The sequence below is a fragment of the Capra hircus genome, chromosome 25, assembly GCF_001704415.2.
Source record: "Capra hircus breed San Clemente chromosome 25, ASM170441v1, whole genome shotgun sequence".
Lineage (NCBI taxonomy): Eukaryota > Metazoa > Chordata > Mammalia > Artiodactyla > Bovidae > Capra > Capra hircus.
In genome coordinates, this window is record NC_030832.1 from 21,064,242 (window position 1) to 21,088,149 (window position 23,908).

Sequence of the window (23,908 nt, forward strand, 5' to 3'; positions counted from 1 at the left end):
GGCGTGTGGATTTATCTCTGGGCTTTCTATTTTGTTCCATTGATCTATATTTCTGTCTTTGTGCCAGTACCATACTGTCTTGATGACTGTAGCTTTGTAGTATAGTCTGAAGTCAGGCAGGTTGATTCCTCCAGTTCCACTCTAATTTCTCAGATTTCTCTAATTTCTCTAATTTCTAAGATTGCTTAGGCTATTTGAGGTTTTTTGTATTTCCATACAAATTGTGAAATTATTTGTTCTGGTTCTGGATTGTACTGAATCTATAGATTGTTTTGGGTAGTACACTCATTTTCACTATATTGATTCTTCCAATCCACGAACATGGTATATTTCTCCATCTATTTGTGTCCTCTTTGATTTCTTTCATCAGTGTCTTATAGTTTTCTATATATAGGTCTTTTGTTTCTTTAGGTAGATTTATTCCTAAGTATTTTATTCTTTTGTTGCAATGGTGAATGGAATTGTTTCCTTAATTTCTCTTTCTGTTTTCTCATTGTTAGTGTATAGGAATGCAAGGGATATCTGTATATTAATTTTATATCCTGCAACTTTACTATATTCATTGATTAGCTCTAGTAATTTTCTGGTGGTGTCTTTAGGGTTTTCTATGTAGAGGGTCATGTCATCTGCAAACAGTGAGAGTTTTACTTCCTCTTTTCCAATCTGGATTCTTTTTATTTCTTTTTCTTCTCTGATTGTTGTGGCTAAAACTTTCAAAACTATGTTGAACAGCAGTGGTAAGAGTGGGCACCCTTGTCTTGTTCCTGACTTTAGAGGAAATGCTTTCAATTTTTCATCATTGAGGATCATGTTTGCTGTGGGTTTATCATATATGGCTTTTATTATGTTGAGGTATGCTCCTTCTATGCCTGCTTTCTGGAGGGTTTTTTTCATCATAAATTGATGCTGAATTTTGTCAAAAGCTTTCTCTACATCTATTGAGATAGTCATATGGTTTTTATCTTTCAATTTGTTAATGTGTTGTATCACATTGATTGATTTGCAAATATAGGAGAATCGAAGAATCCTTGCATCCCTGGGATAAAGCCCACTTGATCATGATGTATGATCTTTTAAATAAATTGTTTGATTCTATTTGCTAGTATTTTGTTGAGGATTTTATCATCTATGTTCATCAGTGATACTGGCCTGTAGTTTTCTTTTTTTGTGGCATCTTTGTCTGGTTTTGGAATTAGGGTGATGGTGGCCTCATAGAATGAGTTTGGCAGTTTACCTTCCTCTGCAATTTTCTGGAAGAGTTTAAGTTGAATAGGTGTTCAACTCAATAGCTCTTCTCTAAATTTTTGGTAGAATTCACCTGTGAAGCCATCTGGTCCTGGGCTTTCGTTTGTTGGAAGATTTTTTATTACAGTTTCGATTTCTATGCTTGTGATGGGTCTGTTATGACTTTCTATTTCTTCCTGGTTCAGTTTTGGAAGGTTATACTTTTCTAAGAATTCATCCATTTCTTCCAAGTTGTTCATTTTATTGTCATATAGTTGCTGATAGTAGTCTCTTATGATCCTTTGCATTTCTGTGTTATCTGTTGTGATTTCTCCAATTTCATTTCTAATTTTGTTGATTTGATTCTTCTCCCTTTTTTTCTTGATGAGTCTGGCTAATGGTTTGTCTGTCTTCTCAAAGAACCAGCTTTTAGTTTTGTTGACTTTTGCTATAGTCTCCTTTGTTTCTTTTTCATTTATTTCTGCCCTAATTTTTATGATTTCTTTCCTTCTATTAGCCCTAGGGTTCTTCATTTCTTCTTTTTCTAGTTGTTTTAGGTATAAAGTTAGGTTATTTATTTGATTTTTCTCCTGTTTCTTGAGGTAAGCTTGTACTGCTAAGAACCCTCCCCTTAGCACTGCTTTTACTGAATCCCATAGGTTTTAAATTGTTGTGTTTTCATTTTCATTAGTTTCTATGCATATTTTGACAGCCACTATGGAGGACAGCGTGGAGATTCCTTAAAAAACTGTAAATAGAACTGCCATACAATCCAGGAATCCCACTGCTGGGCACACACATGGAAGAAACCAGAATTGAAAGACACACGTGTACCCCAATGTTCATCACAGCACTGTTTACAATAGCTAGGACATGGAAACAACCTAGATGTCCATCGGCAGATGAATGGATAAGAAAGCTGTGGTACATATACACAGTGGAATATTACTCAGCTACTAAAAAGAATGCATTTGAATCAGTTCTAATAAGGTAGATGGAACCAGAGCCTATTATACAGAGTGAAGTAAGTCAGAAAGAAAAACACCAATACAGTACATTAACACATTTATATGGAATTTAGAAAGATAGTAATGAATGACCCTATATGTGACACAGCAAAAGAGACCCAGAGACAAAGAACAGACTTTTGGACTCTGTGGGAGAAGGTGAGGGTAGGATGATTGGAGAGAATAGCATTGAAACATGTATATTACCATATGTGAAACAGACCGCCAGTCCAGGTTCAATGCATGAGGCAGGGTGCTCAGGGCTGGTGCACCTGGCATGACCCTGAGGGATGGGATGGGGAAGGAGGGGGGAGGGGGGTCAGGATGGGGACACATGTACACCCATGGCTGATTCATGCCAATGTATGGCAAAAACCACTACAATATTGTAAAGTAATTAGCCTCCAATTAAAATAAATAAATAAATTTTTTAAAAAAGAAAGAACTATGGTCTTCCTCTGGGGAACGATATCCCTGCCTCCCATTCTCCTAAGATCTAAATGTTTCCAGTGGAACAACTCCACCTGCAGCTCTGGGATGATACCCAGGCCTGGCCAACCAGGGCCTTGAGTCCACATAATCAAAGTAACTGACTCAGAGGTGCCAAAGCTGCATGTGAAACAAGATCAAGATTAATCCTGACACCCCTTCTTGAACTGCCTGAAAGGAGGCCTAGAACTGCAATGGCCACCACCCAAAGAATGTGCCTGCAAGTAAAGCCAACACATAGGAAGACAGAGCCAAGAAACGCCAAGAGAGACTCTGGGTTCTAAAGACATAGTCTGTGCTCCTGAATCAAGCCAGGCCTGCAGCAAGTTTATCCCTGAACTTCTCAGTTCCATAAACCAATACAATCTCTTTTTCCTTTAAGCCACTTTGAAATAGGTTTTCATCACTTGATACCAAGAGAATCTCAAATTGATGCAGGTATCATGTGAATAAAATATTCACGTGGTCCCCAAGTCTCTACCTCACGTACCCAAAGTGTAATAACATATGGTAAATGGGTTACCATTTCACATCAATAATTGACTTTTAATTATAAACAAACAGTAGAAAAACCTTATGGCACCAATAGGAAGCAACCTGGACACTGACATTAAAAAATAAAGAGTCCCCCCAAATTCATTTATTGTTGCTTCTGCAAATGATTTTGCATGCTATTTAAACACAAGAAAGTACTTTTCACATAGGCTATATGTCATAATTACATGTTAAATAAAATAAATATATAGAAAATATGCTCTTAAATCTCTTCCTAAAATAGCTCCCCCACTATATCAGTCTGCAGAACTTATCCCACCCCACCCCCATTTCTGCCTAGGTGTAAACAGCAAGCACCACCCTTCTAGGCATGTGCTGAGAGCTGTCCTTCACTTCTCCCACTCTCTGATGCTCATTTTTCCGGGAGAAAGAGGATACCTGGTTGAATGTACAGGCAAATATAAACAGCAGCAAGGATAATATCTAAGCCCTTTGAAATGCAGAGTAGGTAGTAACACTGAAACAAAGTCACTGTGGATAAGCTAGTCTACTTTTCATTCACAGAACTTCCAAAGCTTCTCCATTTATGCAAGCTCACTTATAATCTCAAGGCAACCGTATGAGGTAAGACACTGAAATAAATAAGTTCGTCGAGATCACACAACTAGAAGGGCCCAGATATGTCTTGGCCAGGTTCCTGAGACATCATCTAACTCCTATGACTTGTCCAGATTGACAACTGACAGAAACAAGACTTTAAATCTGAGCACCAGTAAAGAATCCTGGGATCTGCATGTCCAGAGCAGAGGCAGCATTCCAAAAGGAGAGTTTCTGGGGAACAGGGGGTACTTGGAACAAAGCATTATCCCCAAGAACCTATTTGGAAAAAAACAGGGAGTATGGAGAGCTGGAAGAATGAGAAGGGGATAAAAAGGTGATCAGAAATTTCAGGATAAACATGAAGCTGAGCAGGAAAGGGAATGAAATCATAGTACCTGGGCTTGACTCAGCAAAAATTAATAATTTATAAAGTTGTGATAATATAAATATTATTTACTGATTCAATTAAAATAAGGAGACAGGAGGATAATGGGAAAGAGAAAGAGGAGTGATATGAAAGCTAAATCCTTAGCTGGAACAACAGAAGTCAACAGACAATGGCTAAAATTGAAACATGAAGAAATAAACTAATACATTTATCATGCAGAAAGATAAAGTAAAAGACCACAGAAAAACAGCTCTAAAAGTGGTGGCCTTCTTGGATAAGGACTAGGTAGAGAAAGAAGATGTTACTTTTCCCTTTTAGACCTTTCAGTGCTACTTAACTTTTCAGCCCTGTAGGTGATGGAAAAACATTTAACTAAATTCAAGAAAGTAGAAGAGAAAGTGTTAGTCACTCAGTCGTGTCTAACTCTTTGCAACCCTATGGAGCCTGCCAGGCTCCTCTGTCCAAGGAATTCTCCAGGCAAGAATACTAGAGTGGGTTGCCATTCCCTTCTCCAGGGGATCTTCCTGACCCAGGGGTTGAAGCCAGGTTTCCGGCCCTGCAGGCACATTCTTTACTGTCCGAGCCACCAGGGAAGCCCAAATTCAAGAAAAAAACCCAACTAACTTATGTGTGGGTCTGGGCTTCCAAAATGTATTGACAGTTTAGTTAAATCTGCTGAGCTGCACAGCTTTTTGGAAATGATGCAGCTCTCATTCCAAGAGAGTGTTCAGGAGTTCTTTACTGGCCTCTTAGGAATTATTCCCTTTAGGCTGCTATACGGGCTACAAGTCTTGAATGAGAGGTTCCGGAGAAAGAGGAAGCAATATTCCCTGGAGGCCTCCTCTGGATCAGGAGCTGACGCCTGTCTTGTTTAATCCTCCCAAGAACATAGGGCGTATTCTACACTCATTTCACTGAGCAGGAAGTGGAGGTCTCTGCTAATATGCGGCGGCCCAAAGATTTGAAACTAGGTCTGCCCATCTCCAAATTAAGGAGTTTCTACTGAGGGAATGATTTCATTGCTGCTGACAATTTATTAGTCCTTCCATTCTTGCCACATTCCTCAGCAGACTACTAAATTGTCAGAAGCAATGAAGTCATTCCCTCAATAGAAACTCCTTAATTTGTTCAAGGCAAACTATGCTCTGTCCCCACCTTCCTTTCCAGCCTCACCTTTGACCATTTCCCAATGTTCATCCACTAAAATGGGTTTAATTGTTATTCCCAAAACAGAGCCTGAATTTTCTCCTTTCTATACCATCCAAATATACATTATTCCTTCTGCCCTAAATGCTTTTCCTCACCTATCAAATCCCTATATCCCTGAGAAAAAGCTCATGCTATATTGCTAAAGGGAGCAAAAAAGATACAAAATTGCCTATACTCAATGTATGTGCTTTCCTTAAAAGATTTATGTACACAAAGGAAAAAAAAACTGGAAAAATACTAATGGTTAAAAAATTTTTAAGTAATAATAGTAAAGGGACTTCCCTAGTGGTCCAGTGGTTAAGACTCTGTGCTTCCACTGTAGGAGGCAAGAGTTTGATCCCTGGTCAGGGAACTAAGATCCCACATGCCACAGGGCACAGCCAAAAAATAAATTAATTAAAAAAATTTTTTTTTAATTAAAAAAAAATACTAGCAGTCATCTCTGGGTGGTGAGTTTACTGGTATATCATTTTCTTTTTACACTTTTCTCCATTTTTTCAAATTTTAGTAACTTGTATATGTATTATTTTATGCTGCTGCTCCTAAGTCACTTCAGTCATGTCTGACTCTGTGCGACCCCATAGCTGGCAGCCCACCAGGCTCCCCCATCCCTGGGATTCTCCAGGCAAGAACACTGGAGTGGGTTGCCATTTCCTTCTCCAATGCATGAAAGTGAAAAGTGAAAGTGAAGTCGTCACTCAGTCATGCTCGACTCTTCGTGACCCCATGGACTGTGGCCTACCAGGCTTCTGCGTCCATGGGATTTTCCAGGCAAGAGTACTGGAGTGGGGTGCCACTGCCTTCTCTGTATTATTTTATAATCAGAAGCAATTTAAATTTTTAAAAATTCATCTCTTTCAAGGTTCTGTGCATATACTAGCTCTTTCATAAAAGCTTCCTCGATTTTCCTTCATCTTGGGGAGGCCTAAGGCAGTTTTCACATTCCATTATGTAATAAAATTATCTGTGTACTTGTTTTCTCCCAGCCTCACCCTCAACCAAGGTATGAAGTCCTTGAAGGACAGCAGTCTTTTTCATTTTTGTATTCCCTGCCATTCCTCATGTAATTAATATTTTAAACACTATTTACAAGTTAGTAATCCCTCTGAAAACTCCTACTCTGATTATATCAGATGGGAACTAAGCAAACAAACTAAACTCCTAGAACTTCACATATTTAATGGTTTGAGGAATAAGAAAATTATCTGGTAAACACCAGCATTCAACAGATAGCAATGGACTCTATGGGTCTAATATCAAGTACTTTCTTATATTTTTCCCTAAGGGCAGAGGAAGTGCTAAACACAACACTTGGTTTCAGGTCTATTGATGAAAACACAGATACAGTTTCAGTGGCCTCCCATGCATGCAGCATCTCCGGCTCCCATCTGCCCCCTTCTGGTCAAAACACAGATGCCACAGCCTTAGAATAAAATGTAAAAGAAAGAATGGGGGAAAAAACCCTGAGCTATCAGGTACAAAACCTCTTTATACTTGTTCTGTTTTCCTCCATTTCTTGTAAGTCCAATAAGCTGCTGAGAAGGAAAAGCTGTAATAGCAACCACTGTGGACATAACTCAGCTAAACTCCAGAGACTAGACAGTAGTTCTCATTGTAATGGGCAGGACTCCATGAGTTTAAAAATAACTATGTGCTTTTAAAATGCTTATTATTTTCATAAGATCACGTAGATAAATGAATATCCCTGCCATATGTAAAGTTAGGCTCCAAAAAGTTGCTTCAATTTATGAACTGAATCCACTAGTTTATAAAATGAATGAGGCATGTATACTTGAAGATTGTGGGTACTATGTCGGGGATGTACTAATTTATCAGATTTCCCTTTAAAAACTGTTAGATAAAGAAGCACCTTTGCCTTCTTGGAAAGATAATTGATTAAAGAGCACATTACTTTTGTAGCAGAAAAAAACCCTTCCCGATGTTCATCAAAATTAACCACCAAAGAAAAACACAGTTTCATCCATCTGTGTTGATGCCAGGAAAACATCCATACTACACACTTCAGAGAATACCAATCAGATATTCAATCATTTTGGCCAACGAGTGGGTATGCTGGGAAAAACTGGACATTAGCATGGAGCACCAGGGGCCAAGGAGGCCTGGGCAGGCAGGAGAGGGTCTGCTTCCACCCCAGCTCAGCCGTGGAACAGCTGCAGGACCCATTTCCCCCTTCTGAATCAGCATCCTGCCTACAAACAGCAGAATCTAGAATGAAGCCTGATTCAAATTTGTGAATGAAAGCTGTCAAATACAGCTTACTCCAAAACCAAAGCCTGTGATCCTGACCCACAGGGCATTCTTCAAACCTGATTCCAGCACCAAGTAGCCAATTCACACAGAAGTAAAGGAAAAAAACTTAAAATTCATGGAGCCCCAGTCCCCACTCCTACTTCCCTAATCCCCCATCAAATGGATGCATACCCCAACCACACAAGTGAGCTCCGTGGTCTACAGCTGCACCAAATTCACTAGAAAACATGAGGAACAAAACTGTCAGATGGTGATTTTCCAAAGGTCCAGCTCTCGTCCTGGAATCAGGCTAATGAAGAGAAGATGCAAAATAAAGAATTGACAAATGGGGAGGACATGGAATGAAGAGGCTGGAGAAGAGTCCTGAATCCATTCTCTTTGGGCACATCAGAGAATGTAGCCTTTAAATCAAGGGCAAGAGGAAAGCTTTCAATTAAGTCCAGGTAAACAAGGAGGCTTGATCCTTGGAAGAAAAGCTATGACAAACCTAGACAGTGCATTAAAAAGCAGAGACATCACTTTGCCAACAAAGGGCCACCTAGTCAAACCTATGGTTTTTCCAGTAGTGATGTACAGATGTGAGAGTTGGACCATAATGAAGGCTGAATGCCAAAGAACGGATGCTTTTGAACTGTGGTGCCCTAAAAGACTCTTGAGAGTTGCTTGGACTCCGAGATCAAACTAGTCAATCCCAAAGGAAATTAACCCTGAATATTCATTGGAAGGACTGATACTGAAGCTGAAGCTCCAATACTTTGGCCACCTGATGCAAACAGCTGACTCACTGGAAAAGACCCTGATGCTGGGAAAGACTGAGGGCAGAAGGAGAAGGGTATCACAGAGGATGAGATGGCTGGATGGCATCACCGACTCAATGGACATGAGTTTAAACAAACTCTGAGAGATAGTGAAGGACAGGGAAGCCTGGTGTACTATAGTCCATAGGGTTGCAAAGAGCTGGATACAACTAAGCGACCAAACAACAGCAAAACACGGAGGGGTTTCCATGGAGATCCCAGACTCATTATTTTTCAGTAAACAGTGGACCCAGAAAAAAAGCACCCACATACAAATATGAATAAATAGAAATAAATACAAACAAAAAAAATTCTACCATGTGACCTTTGCAAAAGTACCACAGGGGGTAAAAAAAAGAAAAGGAACAGAGCTTGCAGAAGGTGCATTCAGAGAGCACATTAAGACAACCAGAGAGAAGATAATAAAGAAGCAGGGACTTAAACAAACATCACAGGCCAGTTAGACCTAACAAACAATACAGAACACTCCATCCAACAACGGCAGAATACACATTCTGAAGTACTCATAAAACACTCTCCAGGACAGACCATATCATAGGCCACAAAACAAGTCTTGCTAAATTTCTAAAGACTACAGTCATACAAATCATCTAATATCTTTTCCGATCACCATGGAATAAAACTGAAAATCAACTAAAAAAAGGAAACTGAAAAATTCACAAATAATGTGGACTCCAAAACAACAAATGAGTCAAAAAGATACCACAAGAGAAATTTTAAAAATGACAAATGAAAACAAAAACCTAACAGACCAGAACTTACGAGATGCCACAAAAGCAATCCTAAGAGCTAGTTTATAGCTGTACATGCTTACGTTAAGAAAGAAGAAAGATCTCAAATCAACAACCTAAACTCTACATCTTACAAAACTAGGGGGAAGAAAGCGAAACCCAAAGTTAGTAAAAGGGAAGCAATAATAAAGAGCAAAAATAAGTAAAACAGAGAATATCAGAAACAAAACATTAAAATCAACAAAACGAAGGGTTGAAAAAAGTCTTTGAAAAAGTAAACAAAATTGATATACCTTTACTTAGGTTCACCAAGGAAAAGGAAGAGGACTCAAATAAAGAAAATCAGAAATGAAAGGGAGGACATCACTACCAATTTTACTAAAGGTAACAGAATTATAAGAAAGTACTATGGATAATTATATGCTAACAAATTGGATACACTAGGTAAAATGAACAAGTTGTTAGAAATATTCAGTGTACCAAGACTAAATCACGAAGAAATAGAAACTCTGAATGGATATAAAACGATTTACTGAATCTGTAATCAAAAACCTCTCAACAAAGAAAAGTATATCAGATGGCTTCAGTGATTAATTAAGAATTAATACTTGGACTTTCCTCATGGCCCAGTGATTAAGAATTCACCTGCAAATGCAGGAGACACAAGTTCAATCTCCGGCCCAGGAAGATTCCACATGCCTCAGGGCAACTAAACCTGGTACTGCAACTACTGAAATCCACATATCTAGAGCCGATGCTCTGCAACAAGAGAAGCCACCTCAGTGAGAAAGCCCACACCACAACTCGAGAAAGCCCATGTGCAGCAACAAAGACCCAGCACAAATGGAAAAAAAAAAGTTTAATTAATACTAATACTTCTCAAACTCTTCTCCAAACTGAAGAGCGCTGAAGACTTCCCAGCCTGTTCTATGAGGTCAGCTTTACCTTAATCCCGAAGCCAACAAAGACACTGCAAGAAAAGAAACCTACAGATCAATATCCCTGATAAATATAGATGCAAAAATCATCAACAAAATACCAGCAGCCAAATTCAACAGCATATTAAAAGGATCATATACCTTGACCACGTGGGATTTACTCTGGGACGCAAAGAAGGCTCAACACATGAAAATCAATAAATGTAACACACCACATTAACAAAGGGAAAATGTTCACATGATCATTTCAACTGATGCAAAAAAGCCATGTGATAAAATGTAAGACTTTTTCATGATTAAAAACACTCAAAAAAACTAGGAATAGAAGCAAACAACCTCAACGTAATAAAGGTCATATATGAAAGACCATTTCAAACTTTTCCTCTGAGATCAGGAATGAGACAAGGATGCCCACTTTTGCAACTTCTATTCAATTCAGTACTAGAAGTTACAGTCAGAACAATTATGTAAGATGAAGATATAAAAAGCATCCAAAAGGGAAGGAAGAAGTAAAAATATCTTTGTTTGCAGATAATATGATCTCATATATAGAAAGTGCTAAAGATTCCACACACACACACATACACACACACACACACACACACACACACACACACACACGAACTGTTAGAACTATTAAGTTAATGCAGCAGGATACAAAATCAACACACCAAAACTCACCTGCATTTCTATACAGTAACAATGAACAATCTTGTACACTGAAAGTCAAAAAACACCACTGAAAGAAATTTTTAAAGATATAAATAAACGAAAAGGTATACTGCGCTCATGAATTAGAAAATTTCCAACAGGAGAAGGTGAGGGTAAGATGCATGGAGAAAGCAGCATTAACACATATCCACTATCATGTGTGAAACAGATGGTTAGTGGGAAGTTGCTAAATAACACAGGAAGCCCAGCCTAGCGCTCTGTGACGACCTAGAGGGCGGGACGGGGGGAGGGAAGGGAGGGAGATATATATCTCTGATTATGACTGATATATAAAATTAAAATTATGACTGATTCGTGTTGTACAGCTGAAACCAACACAAAATTGTAAAGCAATTTTCCACCAATTAAAAAATAAATAGAAATGTTTTAAAAGATGATAATACTACCCAAACCACCTGCAGATTCAAAGTTATCCCTTCCAAAATGGTGTTCAAAGGTGTTCTCTGGAAAAACAGGAAAAATTCACCCTAAAATTAATATGGAATTTCAAGGGACCTCCAAAAAGCCAAAACAATCTTGAAAAAGAAGGACAACATTGGTGGGTTCACAATCCATGATTTCAGAAGTTACCACAAAGCTACAATAATCAAAGCAATGTGGTACTGGCATAAGGACTAAGACATGCCTCTGTATATAGAGAGAATAGAGAGCCCAGAAATAAACCTTCACACACATGGTCAGAAGATTTTCAACAAAGAAGTCATGATCATTCACTGGGGGAAAGGAGAGTCCTTTAACAACTATACTCAGAAACAACGATGCTCAGAAAACAGGATGTCCACATGCAAAAGAAAGAAATTGGACGCTTACCTTATACCATACATAAAAATTAACTTATAATATATCAAAGACCTAAATGTAAGAGCTAAAACTATAAAACTCTTAGAAAAAAAATATATATAGGGGGAAAGCCTCATGACCTTGGATTTAAATTTGAAATTTTTAAAAAAATATATTTTTTTAAAGAGAGTACATTTTGAACTTCCCTGGTGGTCCAGTAGTTAAGAATTGACCTGTCAATGCAGGGGACACTTGTTCAATCCCTGTTCCAGGAAGATTCCACATGCCACTGGGCAACTAAGTCCATATACCACAAGTACTGAGCCCTAGTGCCTAGAGCCTGTATTTGCAACAAGAGAAGCAATCGCAATGAGAAGTCTGCAGAGTGCAGTAAACGGTAGACCCCACTCACCACAACTAGAGAAAGCCCACATGCAGCAATGATGACCCAGTGCAGCCAAAAATTAAATAAATCTTAAAAAAAAAAGCAAACAGAACAAATATATCAGAACTATTTATGGTTTCATTTCATTATTGAAATGCACACGACACTACTATAATGGCAGAAAGCGAAGAGGAAACTAAAGAACCTCTCGATGAGGGTATAGAAAGAGAGTGAAAGAGCAGGCTTAAGACTAAATATTAAAAAAACTAAGATCATGGCATCCAACCCCATTACTACATGGCAAATAGAAGGGGAAAAGGTGGAAGTTAGTGACAGATTTCCTCTTCTTGGGCTCTAAAATCACTGCGAACAGTGACTTTAACCATGAAATCAGAAGACAACTGCTTCTTGGCAGGAAAGCTATGACAAACCTAGAGAGTGTGTTGAAAAGCAGAGACATTACTCTGCCAACAAAGGTAATACAGTCAAAGCTATGGTCTTCCCAGTGATCATGTACAGTTGTAAGAGCTGGACTGTAAAGAAGGCAGAACACCAAAGAACTGATGCTTTCAAACTGGTGGTGCTGGAGGAGAATCCTCAAAGTCCCTTGGACAGCAAGGAGGTCAAACCAGTCAATCTTAAGGGAGATCAACCCTGAATATTCACTGGAAGGACTAATGCTGAAGATGAAGCTCAGTATTTTGGTCATCTGATGTGAACAGATGACTCATGGGAAAAGTCCCTGAAGCTGGGAAAGATCAAAGGCAGAAGAGGGCATCAGAAGATGAGATGGCTGGATGGCATCACTGATGCAATGAACATGAACTTGGGCAAGCTCCAGGAGATGGTAAGGGACAGGGAGGTCTGGCGTACTGTGGTCCATGGGGTCGCAAAGAGTCGAACACAACTGGGAGACTGAACACCAACAACAAGGTAAGAAAGCAGCTTTACTGTGGCTGCTGCTTCCTGTTTAACCAATAGTTCTGTGGATGAAATGGAGAGGGAGAGCTAGGTAAACTTATGTGTTGAAAAAAATCACTGGAAAATAACATAGCATTATAATGGTCTTGATCAGGCTCAAAACTCAAGATTTGTACATTTTTCTAAATGGCTTAATATGTGTACATTTTTCTAAATGGTTTCCCTGGTGGCTCAGGTGGTAAGGAATTCACCTGCAATGTAAGAGACCCAGGTTCAATCCCTGGGTCAGGAAGATCCCCTAGAGAAGGGGATGACTACTCACTCCAGTATTCTTGCCTAGAGAACTCCATGGACAGAGGAGCCTGGTGGGGTACAGACCATGGGGTCACAAAGAGCCAGACGTGACTGAGCAACTAACACTAAATGTAAATTTCACCTCACAAAAAGAAAGGATCCTAAACTAACCCTGAACTCTAGCTATTACATGAATGCTGAAGCATTCAGGAGTGAAGCGTACCGATGTCTGCAGCTTACTTTGACTTGCATGATAAAAATAAGATGGATGGATACAGAGGTGGGTAGGTGAACAGATACGTGGTAAAGCAAATGTGGCGAATGCTAACGCTAGGGTCTAGATGAGACGCTCACTGGTGCGTTTCTACAGCCTGTCTGTATTTCAAAAAAGTCCATATAGAATGTTGAAGAAAAGGCAACCACCATGAAGGCACAGACTGACTTCCAATGTACATAATTTAACCAAAATGAAGACATTCTCAAGACTGAAGACGTGGAAAGCCTTATCTGTTTAAAGAGGTGTACAGAGAGATGGGAAGCAGCCAGCACTCACCTATAGACTGAGATGTGAATGCTGCTACAATCTGGGGGCTGGCCAAGGCCTCCAGCCGGTTCTTCAACGCCTCCAAGTGAACACATTTTTCTGAGTAGTCTGGTGTATCAACGAGCATCATTAGGCTGTTCTGCATACCTGTGAGCTTGGCTGAAATCACAGCTATGTCCTATAAGAAGACCAGAAGAGAGAATATTTATGTTAAGACTCTCCAATTAAGAGAACATGGCTCATAAACACTTCGTGTTCAGTATTACTAGTCTTCAAATAAAAGCAAATTAAAACAAGGAAGTGCCATTTTCCTCCTAACAAACTGGAAAAACTTCTGAAAAATTATAACAGCTATCTTTGGGAAGGGTGCAAAGAAAAAGTTAGTCTAAATTTATTATATTTTTTCTGGGGGGAAAATTAGCAATATGCATCAAGAGCCTTAAAAATATTTACATCCTTAGAACTTGGTATTTTCTATTCTAGAAATCTAAGGAAAAAAATCAGAGGGACAAAGAAATATTAATGCATTAAAATTGATTAATGTGATTTTAGTATTGTAATGACAAAGACCTGGAAGGAACCTAAATCTTCCATAATAACAAATAAAATATAGATTACGAGACTCATAATGGCATGTGAAATATTGTACAGTCGTTAAAAATCACATTTGGGGTTTTCCTTGCTGGCTCAGTGGTAAAGAATCCACCTGCCAATGCAGGAGACAAGGGTCCGATTTCCGGTCTGGGAAGATCCCACACGCCACAGAGCAGCTTGGCCCAGGCGCCACAACTACCGAGCCAATGCTCTAGAGCCCAGGAGACACAACTACTGAAGCATGAATATCCTCGAGCCCATGCTCCGCAACAAGAGAAGCCACTGCAATGAGAAGCCTGTGCACCACACCTAGAGAGGAGGCCCTGTTCCTCGCAACCAGGGAAAAGTCCAAGCAGCAGCAAAGACCCAGCACAGCCAAAAGTACGTAAATAGGTTTAAATGTTTTTAAAAAGCACATTTTGAAAAGTATTAATTACACAGCACAGTCTCTACAACTTATCATTAGGTGAAATAAATCACAAAAAGGACACACAAACACTAGAATATACAGAGACATGTATACATTGGGTTGGCCAAAAAGCGCATTTGGGTTATTCCATAATATCCCAATAATATCCCATAATATCTCATGGGAAACCCAAATGAACTTTCTGGCCAACCCAACATATGCCTACAATACATGCATCCATATAAGATAATACAAAAGCATAAATTTTTACAAAAACCTAGAAAAATACCTAACAGACATTAAAAAAAAATACTATTAGGGCACAGGAATAGGATCATTTTGTTTTCTTCCTCGCATTTTTCTCAATTTTCCAAATCTTGTAAGACACACATAAGTTATGTCTATAAACAGAAAAAACTAAATGCTATTTAAAAAAAGAATGAAGAGAGTAAGGAAATGTATTTCATTGCAGTATTCGACAGGTGCCCACAATGCCTCAGACACCGTCTTAAAGATAGTTGAGACAAAAAGATGACGAAGGTCACAGTGCATGAATGACTTGGGGGAGAAAGATTATGAGACACTTTAAGAGGATGGCTTACGGGCTTCCCTGGTGGTGCTGTGGTTAAGACCCCATACTTCCAAAGCACGGGGTGCAGGTCTGACCCTTGGTCAGGGAACTAAGACCGCACATCACATGTGGGGTGGCCACTAGATAAAATAAAGAGAGGCTGGCTCAAGGGTCACAGGAGCAGAGGGGAGGGGGCCATGAGTTCCACGCACTGGAGAGGCCAGGAGACAGCAAGGAGAGATGTAAAAGGAGGTGACACTTAGCTGCCTCGAGGGACAAGCGGAGGCTACTGTCCTATCAAGAAAAGTAGGGGGGACAGCTCAGGCAAGGAACAGGGAACAGGCATGAAAGGGACGGGATGTTCTCAGTCTAGAGCAGGCAGAGGCTGAAATCACACAGAGGGAGTGGCCGGAGGAACAGCTGTAAACACAGGCTGCCCAGAGCCCTGTGTGGAAGGACAGGTTGTGGCTTGCAAGGAGCATAGAATTTATCAGACGGAAAATGGGAAGCTGGTAGAGGTTAAGATGGGGTTGGGTTGGGGGTGCGAGGGACAGGGAAATGCCACATGCCAATCTGTGCTTTAGAAGATGCCCTGGACACGTGGTGGGTGGGGATAACCTGGGATCGGGGAGGGCCTTGATGGCAAGGAGGCGAGTGGACGGTTGCTGAAACGGTCTAGGAGCAAAATGACTACAAAGCCAGCTCAGGGGGCGGCAGAGGGACAGAAAGAACAGACAACAGAAGAGAAAGAGGGGAGGGGCAGGGAGAAGGGGGCACTGAAGGGCCGCTGAGGTTTCCAGGTAGGTAAACCTATACGGAAAAGGATGCATTAACCCAAGAGAGGAGGCAGTGGAGCAAATGGAGAGTGGCTTTGGTCAGAAATAGTTAATTCTGTTTTTATGAGCCTGGAAGAGTTCAGCTAGATGCTTTGGATCTTGTAGGCAGTGATTTCTGAATATCAAGAGGGTCTGGAAAAGAAAAAACAAGATGTAACTTTTAGCTTTGTTGCTGCTGTTCAGTTGCTAAATCCTGTCTGCCTCTTTGCAACTTCATGGACTGTAGCCCACCAGGCTCCTCTGTCCATGGAATTCTCCAGGCAAGAATACTGGAGTGGGTTGCCATTCCCTTCTCCAGGGGATATTCCTAACCCAGGGATTGAACCCAAGTCTCCTGCTTGGCAGGCACATTCTTTACCATCTGAGGCACCAGGGAAGCCTAACAACAACAAACCAATTCACCATCCCCTAAACAAGAAACCTACCTGAGTCTTAAAAGTTTCCTCGATATCAGCACTCAACGTGCTCCATTTGTCGGCTTCTTGAAGAGATTCTGCAGCAAGCTGCATTCTGGACTTGACCTGGTCGATTTCTACCAACACCTAGAAGAGAAATGAGGGTCTCAGACACTAAGGAAGCGGCAGTTCCATTTTCTCTGCCTTCTGCAAGTAACTCGAAACATAAGCATCATGATATGGTCCTGCCTTAGGGAACTCTGTACCCGGCACAACACTGATCACATGGTTAAACGTTCAGGGATGCGGAAGAGATGAATAAGCTAAAAGTACTAAACAAAAGAGTAGCTTGAGTGTTTGGCAGAATTCTGAGGGGTGGCCTCCTGCTGGGAAGGCAAACATCTTCCAAAAACAAGAGTCAACAATTAGGAACCAAAATACCTGCATCGATTGAGATGTGTCCTGTTCAAACTTTTTAATGTCCTCCTTGACAAGAATCATTTGTTCTTTCAGAAAAGACGCCTCCTGTTTAAGGGCTTCGACATCACGGAGCACTTTGGGCATGTTCTGGAGGGCCTGGTGACTTGTTTCTGCAGCAAGAACCCAAGAACCAAAGGTGAACACTGGACCACTCACCAGTGAACAATATGAATAAATCAGATGACAGGAAGCAAATCTTCCCTAAGGATCTATGAGCCATGCAGATTCCTGAGCCTGTGTTGGGCAGGGGCGGGGGCGCGGAGGGTGGGGGAGCTGGTCTCTGCTGGGACCCTGTCTTCCCCAGGATGATGGTGAAAGCCCTGATAAACCATCAACCTGACCCACCACCACTGAGATGAAGTGCAACTTCTTTTTTTTTTTTTTTGGTTGTGCCACGCTGCTTGCAGGATCCCAGACGAACCCAGGCCCCCCTAGTAGTGAAAGCAAAGAGTCCTAACCACTGGATAGGCAGGGAATTCACATGAAACTCCCTTTTCCAGGAAGGAGAAGGGAGGAATCTGACACTGGTGAAGGCCCACTCTGCACCCCAAGCTCTCCATACATCACTTAACATACACAGCAGTCATTAGCAGCTGCCTCTTACAGATGAGAAAACTAACGCTCAGAAAGGTTAAGTAAGTTGCCCAAGATTTCACAGAGCTGAAGCCAAGGAGTGTCTGGACCCAACCTCTGCTTCCATGGTCTTTTCAAAATGCAGTCCACAGACCACTGGTATCAGCTGGAATGCAGTTAAAATGCAGGTCCCCAGGTCACCTGCCAGAGATTCTTATTTAGGAATCCTGGTAGATAAGGAACTTGTATTTTTTTTTTTTTTTAACAGACATCCTAAGTGTACAATAAAATTTGAAAATCCTTGCAGATCAGGAGGTGTTATCTGGAAAAGGCATAATCCTTTTGTCCTTTAAAGAGCAATTCACCGGGGAATCAACCAAAGAAGTTCAGAGTCTTCTGCTCCTGGTACCAGTACATTGAATGGAACTTTAACATCGAAAACACACTTCAAGAATCTGTTCACCCTGCTCTGCCATAAAACAACATTCTGTCTCCAACACTGACCTTAAGTAAAGTTTTATGACTAACGAAACAAAGGCAGAACACACAAAGATTTCTTCAAAGCACAGAGGCTTCCTGATTTTTAACAGGCTGTTATGGCCCTGGCCCGGCCCCTTGCCTGCTAAACCTCAGAGTCACTCTTCAGGTCTGGTTGGTTCCTTGTGAACTTCTTCACCCCCCCCCCCCCGCCCCCCCGCCCCGCTCCACAGCACCCTCAAATTTAGTTCTTTCTAGAATCTATTTTAAAACTATCACCTCCCGTGGATGCCTCTGGAAGGGTAAGGGCCAAATCTCCATCGGAGGGGGGACTAGGGGACCGCCTAAGGTGATGGGGGGTGAGTTGTATTAGCCGTACACACCTGTCAAAACCCGTCAAACGGATCAGATAAGGTCCCTCCATTCCACCTTACATAAATTTTACCTAGTGAAAAACAAGACCTATAAACAAGAACTGAACTCTATAATGTTTAGGGTTCTAAATGAAATGTTTAAAGGGCGAAGTCTACTGTTATCTGCGATTTATTTTTAAACACATCAAAAAATAAGATGGATGGATGGATAGAGGGATGGACAGACTTGCCATAAAGCAAGACTAGCCACTGCTCACTGCAGAATCTAGGCAATGGCTGCTTGGAATTTCACTACAAATTCCCGCAGCATTGTGGCACGTTTGGCACCCCCATTCACGGTTGCTCAGAACAAGGATCTGCCATCATTCTTGATTCCCTCCCCTTATCCCTCATTCCAATCCATCAGCAAATTCTCCCCTTTCTCCTGAGAATACCTTAAAGCTACGCTTCTCTCCCCATCTCTACTGCCAGAAACCCAAGTGAAGCCACGGTCACCTCTCTTCTGGACTAGAGCAATGGTCTCCTGAATGGCGACTTAAATCATCTCACTGTCCTGCTTAAAAATCCTCCAGTACCTTCCCACTACACACATTTTAAATCAAATCCAGACTCTTTAATGTGACAGTAAAATCCCTCCCTGCATGATCTGGACCCTGCCAACATTTCCAGCCTAAGAACGGATCTTGTTTACCACTGCATCTCTGGACCCTGGAGAAGTTTGAGCCCCAAAAATATTTGCTGACTGAATGAATAATGAATCAATCCACCCTATTAGGGATCCTCAACAACTCCAGTTTCAACCTCCGCAGTAACTTCTTCTCACCACAGACTTGGGACCTTGTCTCACTGTCCCTAAAAATAAAGCTTTAAACCTTCTATGGCTTCTCACTACCTACAGAAGCGGTCCCCAACATTTTTGGCACCAGGGACCAAAATTTCCATGGACCTGGGAAGCTGGAAAGGGGAGGGGCAGGGGATGGTTTGGGGATGATTCAAGAGCATTGAATTTATTGAGTTCCTTGAGCAAGAAGTGGAGCTTCCTATAAAAGTGAGCAATGGGAAGTGGCTGTAAATTACAGATGAAACTTCCCTCTCTTGCCCACCGCTCACCTACTGTGGCCTGGTTCCTAATAGTTCCCAGGGCTTGGGAACCCCTGCCTTATAGGATGAAAATCAAAACTTTAGGATGGCCAGAAAAGCCTTTCACAGTCTGATCCTAATCTACTTTTCTACCTTATTTCCAGCAGAAATTCCCCCTCATGGAAGTGTAATCCTCCAATAATAATAAGGACTAATATGTACTGATGCTATTGATGAAGCTCTATTTGAACTTCTCACTTTTCTTCTGGACTGGGTAGGTCTCTTTATACCCACCTACCTCTACAAGCGTTCCCTCTCCCTTTAATACCAGAAAGGTAGTAAAGTATAATGGATAAGAGCCTGGGATCTGGGACCAGTCGCTTGGGTTCAAATCCAGTCTCCCCATTCATTAGCAACACAATGCTGGGCAAGTTACTACCTTTGGCTGCAGTTTCTACAACTATAAAGTGGGAATAATAACTGTGCCTACCTCTAAGGATTACTGCCATGTTTAAATAAGATAATCATGCTGGGGGAGGGGGCGGCACTATTAACATTTTCTCCAGGACACTTCTTCATTGCGCAGGGCTGTCCCAAGAACTGTAGGACATTAAGTCTGGGAGCCTCTATGATATGTCCCTCTCCTCCCCAACAAGCTGAAGCTTTTTAAAAAACAGCTTTATTGATGAATAATTTAGCTGGCATATAATTCACTCACTTCAAATATACAACTCAATGATTTTTAGCAAATTTAACAAGCTATGTTATCTCCACAAGAACACTGACATCAACCAAAAAATTCCTTCCTGCCACTTTGCACTTAATCTCTGCTTCCACCCCAAGCCCTGGGAAACCACTAACTGCTTTCTGTCTCTAAAAATTTACCTTTTCTGGACATTTCAGACACATGAAATCATGCATTATGTAGTCTTCTGCATCTTGCTTCTTTCACCAAGGATAAAGCTTGTGCCCTTATGTTGCTGAGTTGTATTCCATATTTTGTTTATCCACTCACCAGCTGATGGATATTTATGCTGTATCTATGATAGCATAAGGCTATCCAAGGCAATACCCTGGTGGTTCAGTTGCTAAGACTCTGTGCTCCCAAGGCACAGGAGCCAGGTTCAATCCCTGGTCAGGCAACTAGATCCTGCACGCTGCAACAGAGTTTGAATGCCACAGCTAAAGATCCCACAGGCCCTAATGAAGACTGAAGACCCCTTATGCCACAGCTAAACACCCGGTGCAGCCAAATAAAGTAATTAAAATGATTTGTTTTAAAAAGACCACAGATTACTAAGTATTAAGTAGCTCTTTTTACAAAAGTACATACAAAGCCCTTAAAACAGTGCCTGACGTATACCAAGGACTCAGATACTTGCCATCATATCATTATTATTAAAATCCTTCCTGAACTTCCCTGTAGCTCACACAGTAAAGAATCTGCTTGCAATGCAGACCTGGCTTTGATCCTTGGGTCAGGAAGATCCTCTGGAGAAAGGAAAGGCAACCCACTCCAGTATTCTTCCCTGGAGAATCCCATGGGCAGAGGAGCCTGGTGGGCGATAACAGTCCATGGGCTCACAGAGAGTCAGACACAACTGAGAGACTAAACACAATGCCTTCCTCATCTTTGCCCTGTGAAGCTTTCATTCAAGGCCTAACACAGGGAAAGCCCTTTATGAACCTCCCAGACAAGAGACAACTGCTGCCTTCATCTAACTCTCAGCTTCCAGTTCTGTTCTCAGTAAATCTACCCTTCATTGTAATTAAACTGTTCACCTGTCTTCCCCACAAGGCAGCAAACTCCAGAAAGATAAACTTTTCACCCCCGGTGCTCATTTCTTGACAGGTGCACAGTAGATACATTAAATTATTATTAACTCTGGTGTGTATTTTTTTAATAATTCACTATTCTGGTTAGTTAATTTGATACTTTAAAGTCTCCCATTAGGACTTCCCTGGTGGTCCAGTGGTTAAGAATCCACCTGCCAATGCACAGGACACTGGTTCAATCCCTGGTCCAGGAAAATCCCCACAGGCTGCAGAGCAACTCAGCTCGTATGTCACAACTACTGAGCCCATGAATCCTAGATCCTGTGCTCTAAAGCAAGAAATAGCACAATGAGACCATGAAGAGCAACTAGAGAGTAGCCCTCCACTCTCTACAACTAGAGAAAGTCCAAGTGCAGCAATAAAGACCCAGCACAGACAAAAGTGGGGAATAAAAAGTCTCCAATCAAGACAGCCCATCTTCCTCACTGACATAGAGATCCACTATAAGAGGGGTGTGGGGGAAGGATGGAGCGGGAGTCTTAAGCTAGCAGACGCGGACAATTATATATGGAATGGATAAACAAGCTCCTACTTGGTGTACAGCACAGGAAATGATCTATATCCAATATGCTGCGACAGACCATAATGGGAAAGAATGTGGTAAAGAATGTATATACGTAAGTATATACAGGCAGTCAGTCAGTCCAGTTGCTCAGCCGTGTCCAACTCTTTGCAACCCCATTGATTGCAATAAGCCAGGCCTCCCTGTCCATCACCAACTCCTGGAGTTTACTCTAACTCATGTCCACTGAGTCGGTGATGCCATCCAACCATCTCATCCTCTGTCGCCCCCTTCTCCTCCCGCCTTCAATCTTTCCCAGCATCAGGGTCTTTTCAAAGGAGTCAGCTCTTCGCATCAGGTGGCCAAAGGATTGGGAGTTCCAACTTATTGAATACATACATATAACATATATAACTGAATCACTTTACTGTACAGTAGAAATTAACACATTGTAAATCAACTACAGGTAACAAGATCTTTTTTTTAATCCATTAAAACAATGTCTTCCCTATTTGTGTCTTTCCTATACATCTTTTATATGCTTTCTGCCAAATGTAAGGATCAGTTGACTAGTTATTTCATATTCTTAAAATTCACTCCAGTAAGTTTTAAACTGCCGGAAGTGGAAAGCAAGATCCCAAATCTGCAAGTGTTGCAGAGAGACGAGCAGCGGGCTGAGACCTGGATGTCCCCACGAGGACTGCGCGGGAACCAGACCCGGGCTCGCTCGCTCTCCACGGGAGGCGCTGACATTTACTGCCCACTACGTGCACCCCCGCGGACCCCGGGCCCGTCTGGGAGCTCTGCCCGGCCGCTCACCCTCCACGGCGTGGTTCACCTCTTGGATGAACAGCTGCAGCTTCATCACCAGGGTGGCTGCGTGGCTGTCCGCCTTCCCGGCCGCCGCTTCCTTGGGGCCAGCCCTGAAGGCCGCATTGATCCACTCCTTCACGTCGAAGTCTTCCGCCAGGAACTTGGAGAAGTCCATGGCTGCACCGTCGCAGCTCGGCGTCCAAGCCTGAAGACCTGGCTCCGGACGGCCACTCGGCTGCAGAAGCGGGTGGCCCTGCGAGAGGACCCGCGGCAGCCTGGGAAGCAGCGGCCGGGGATCGACAGCGCCGGAGACAGACCCCTCCACAGACCCTGGGTCAGCGCGCTGATGTGTACGCCCGGGATTGACCCTCGCCGCGCGCCGTACTTCTTCCGGAAGTAGGTAGCTGTTACTATAGTGATTTCAGGCATTCCGGGAAACGCGGCGAGCTGCGAGCGTCCCACAGAAGAGCGTCCCTTTTCCTCTGCTAATTTAAATGCCGGCTGGGCGCTTAATACGTGCTTACTCTAAAGCCCTTACTTTTATTAGCACACTTAGTCCTCACAATCCTTCCAGTGCTATTGTTCTCCCCCAACTTAAAGTGGAAGAACTGAGGCAGTTTAAGCAAGTTGTTCAGTATCACGTAGCTAGATTGTAGCACAGTGGGATTTGAATTCAGGCAAGTCAAGGCTTCCCTGGTGGCTCAGACGGTAAAGCGTCTGTCTATAATGTGGGAGACCTGGGTTCGATCCCTAGGTCGGGAGGTTCTCCAGTACTCTTGCCTAGAAAATACCATGGATGGAGGAGCCTAGTGTCCATGGACTCGCAAAGAGTCGGACACGACTGGGTGACTTCACTTCACTTCACTTAAGTCAAGGCTATGGTTTTTCCAGTAGTCATGTATGGATGTGAGAGTTGGACTGTGAAGAAGGCTGAGCGCCGAAGAATTGATGCTTTTGAACTGTGGTGTTGGAGAAGACTCTTGAGAGTCCCTTGGACTGCAAGGAGATCCAACCAGTCCATTCTGAAGGAGATCAACCCTGGGATTTCTTTGGAAGTTTCATGCTAAAGCTGAAACTCCAGTACTTTGGCCATCTCAGGCGAAGAGTTGACTCATTGGAAAAGACTTGATGCTGGGAGGGAT

General features: G+C 41.9%; 1 protein-coding gene across 2 annotated transcripts in view; it reads right to left on the reverse strand.

The window, feature by feature from the left end:
- COG7 (component of oligomeric golgi complex 7) overlaps positions 1-23,148 on the reverse strand; it is an 88,972-nt gene extending 65,824 nt beyond the window's left edge. Inside the window, exons 1-4 of one of the 2 annotated variants that reach the window (XM_005697603.3) lie at positions 22,773-23,148; positions 17,073-17,221; positions 16,662-16,778; positions 13,836-14,004 (exon numbers count right to left, since the gene is read on the reverse strand). In XM_005697603.3, the coding sequence (XP_005697660.1) occupies positions 13,836-14,004; positions 16,662-16,778; positions 17,073-17,221; positions 22,773-22,941 (604 nt within the window). In that variant the 5' untranslated portion in view covers positions 22,942-23,148. The remainder of the gene's footprint in view (positions 1-13,835; positions 14,005-16,661; positions 16,779-17,072; positions 17,222-22,772) is intronic. The other variant, XM_013974910.2, reaches the window with a different exon arrangement.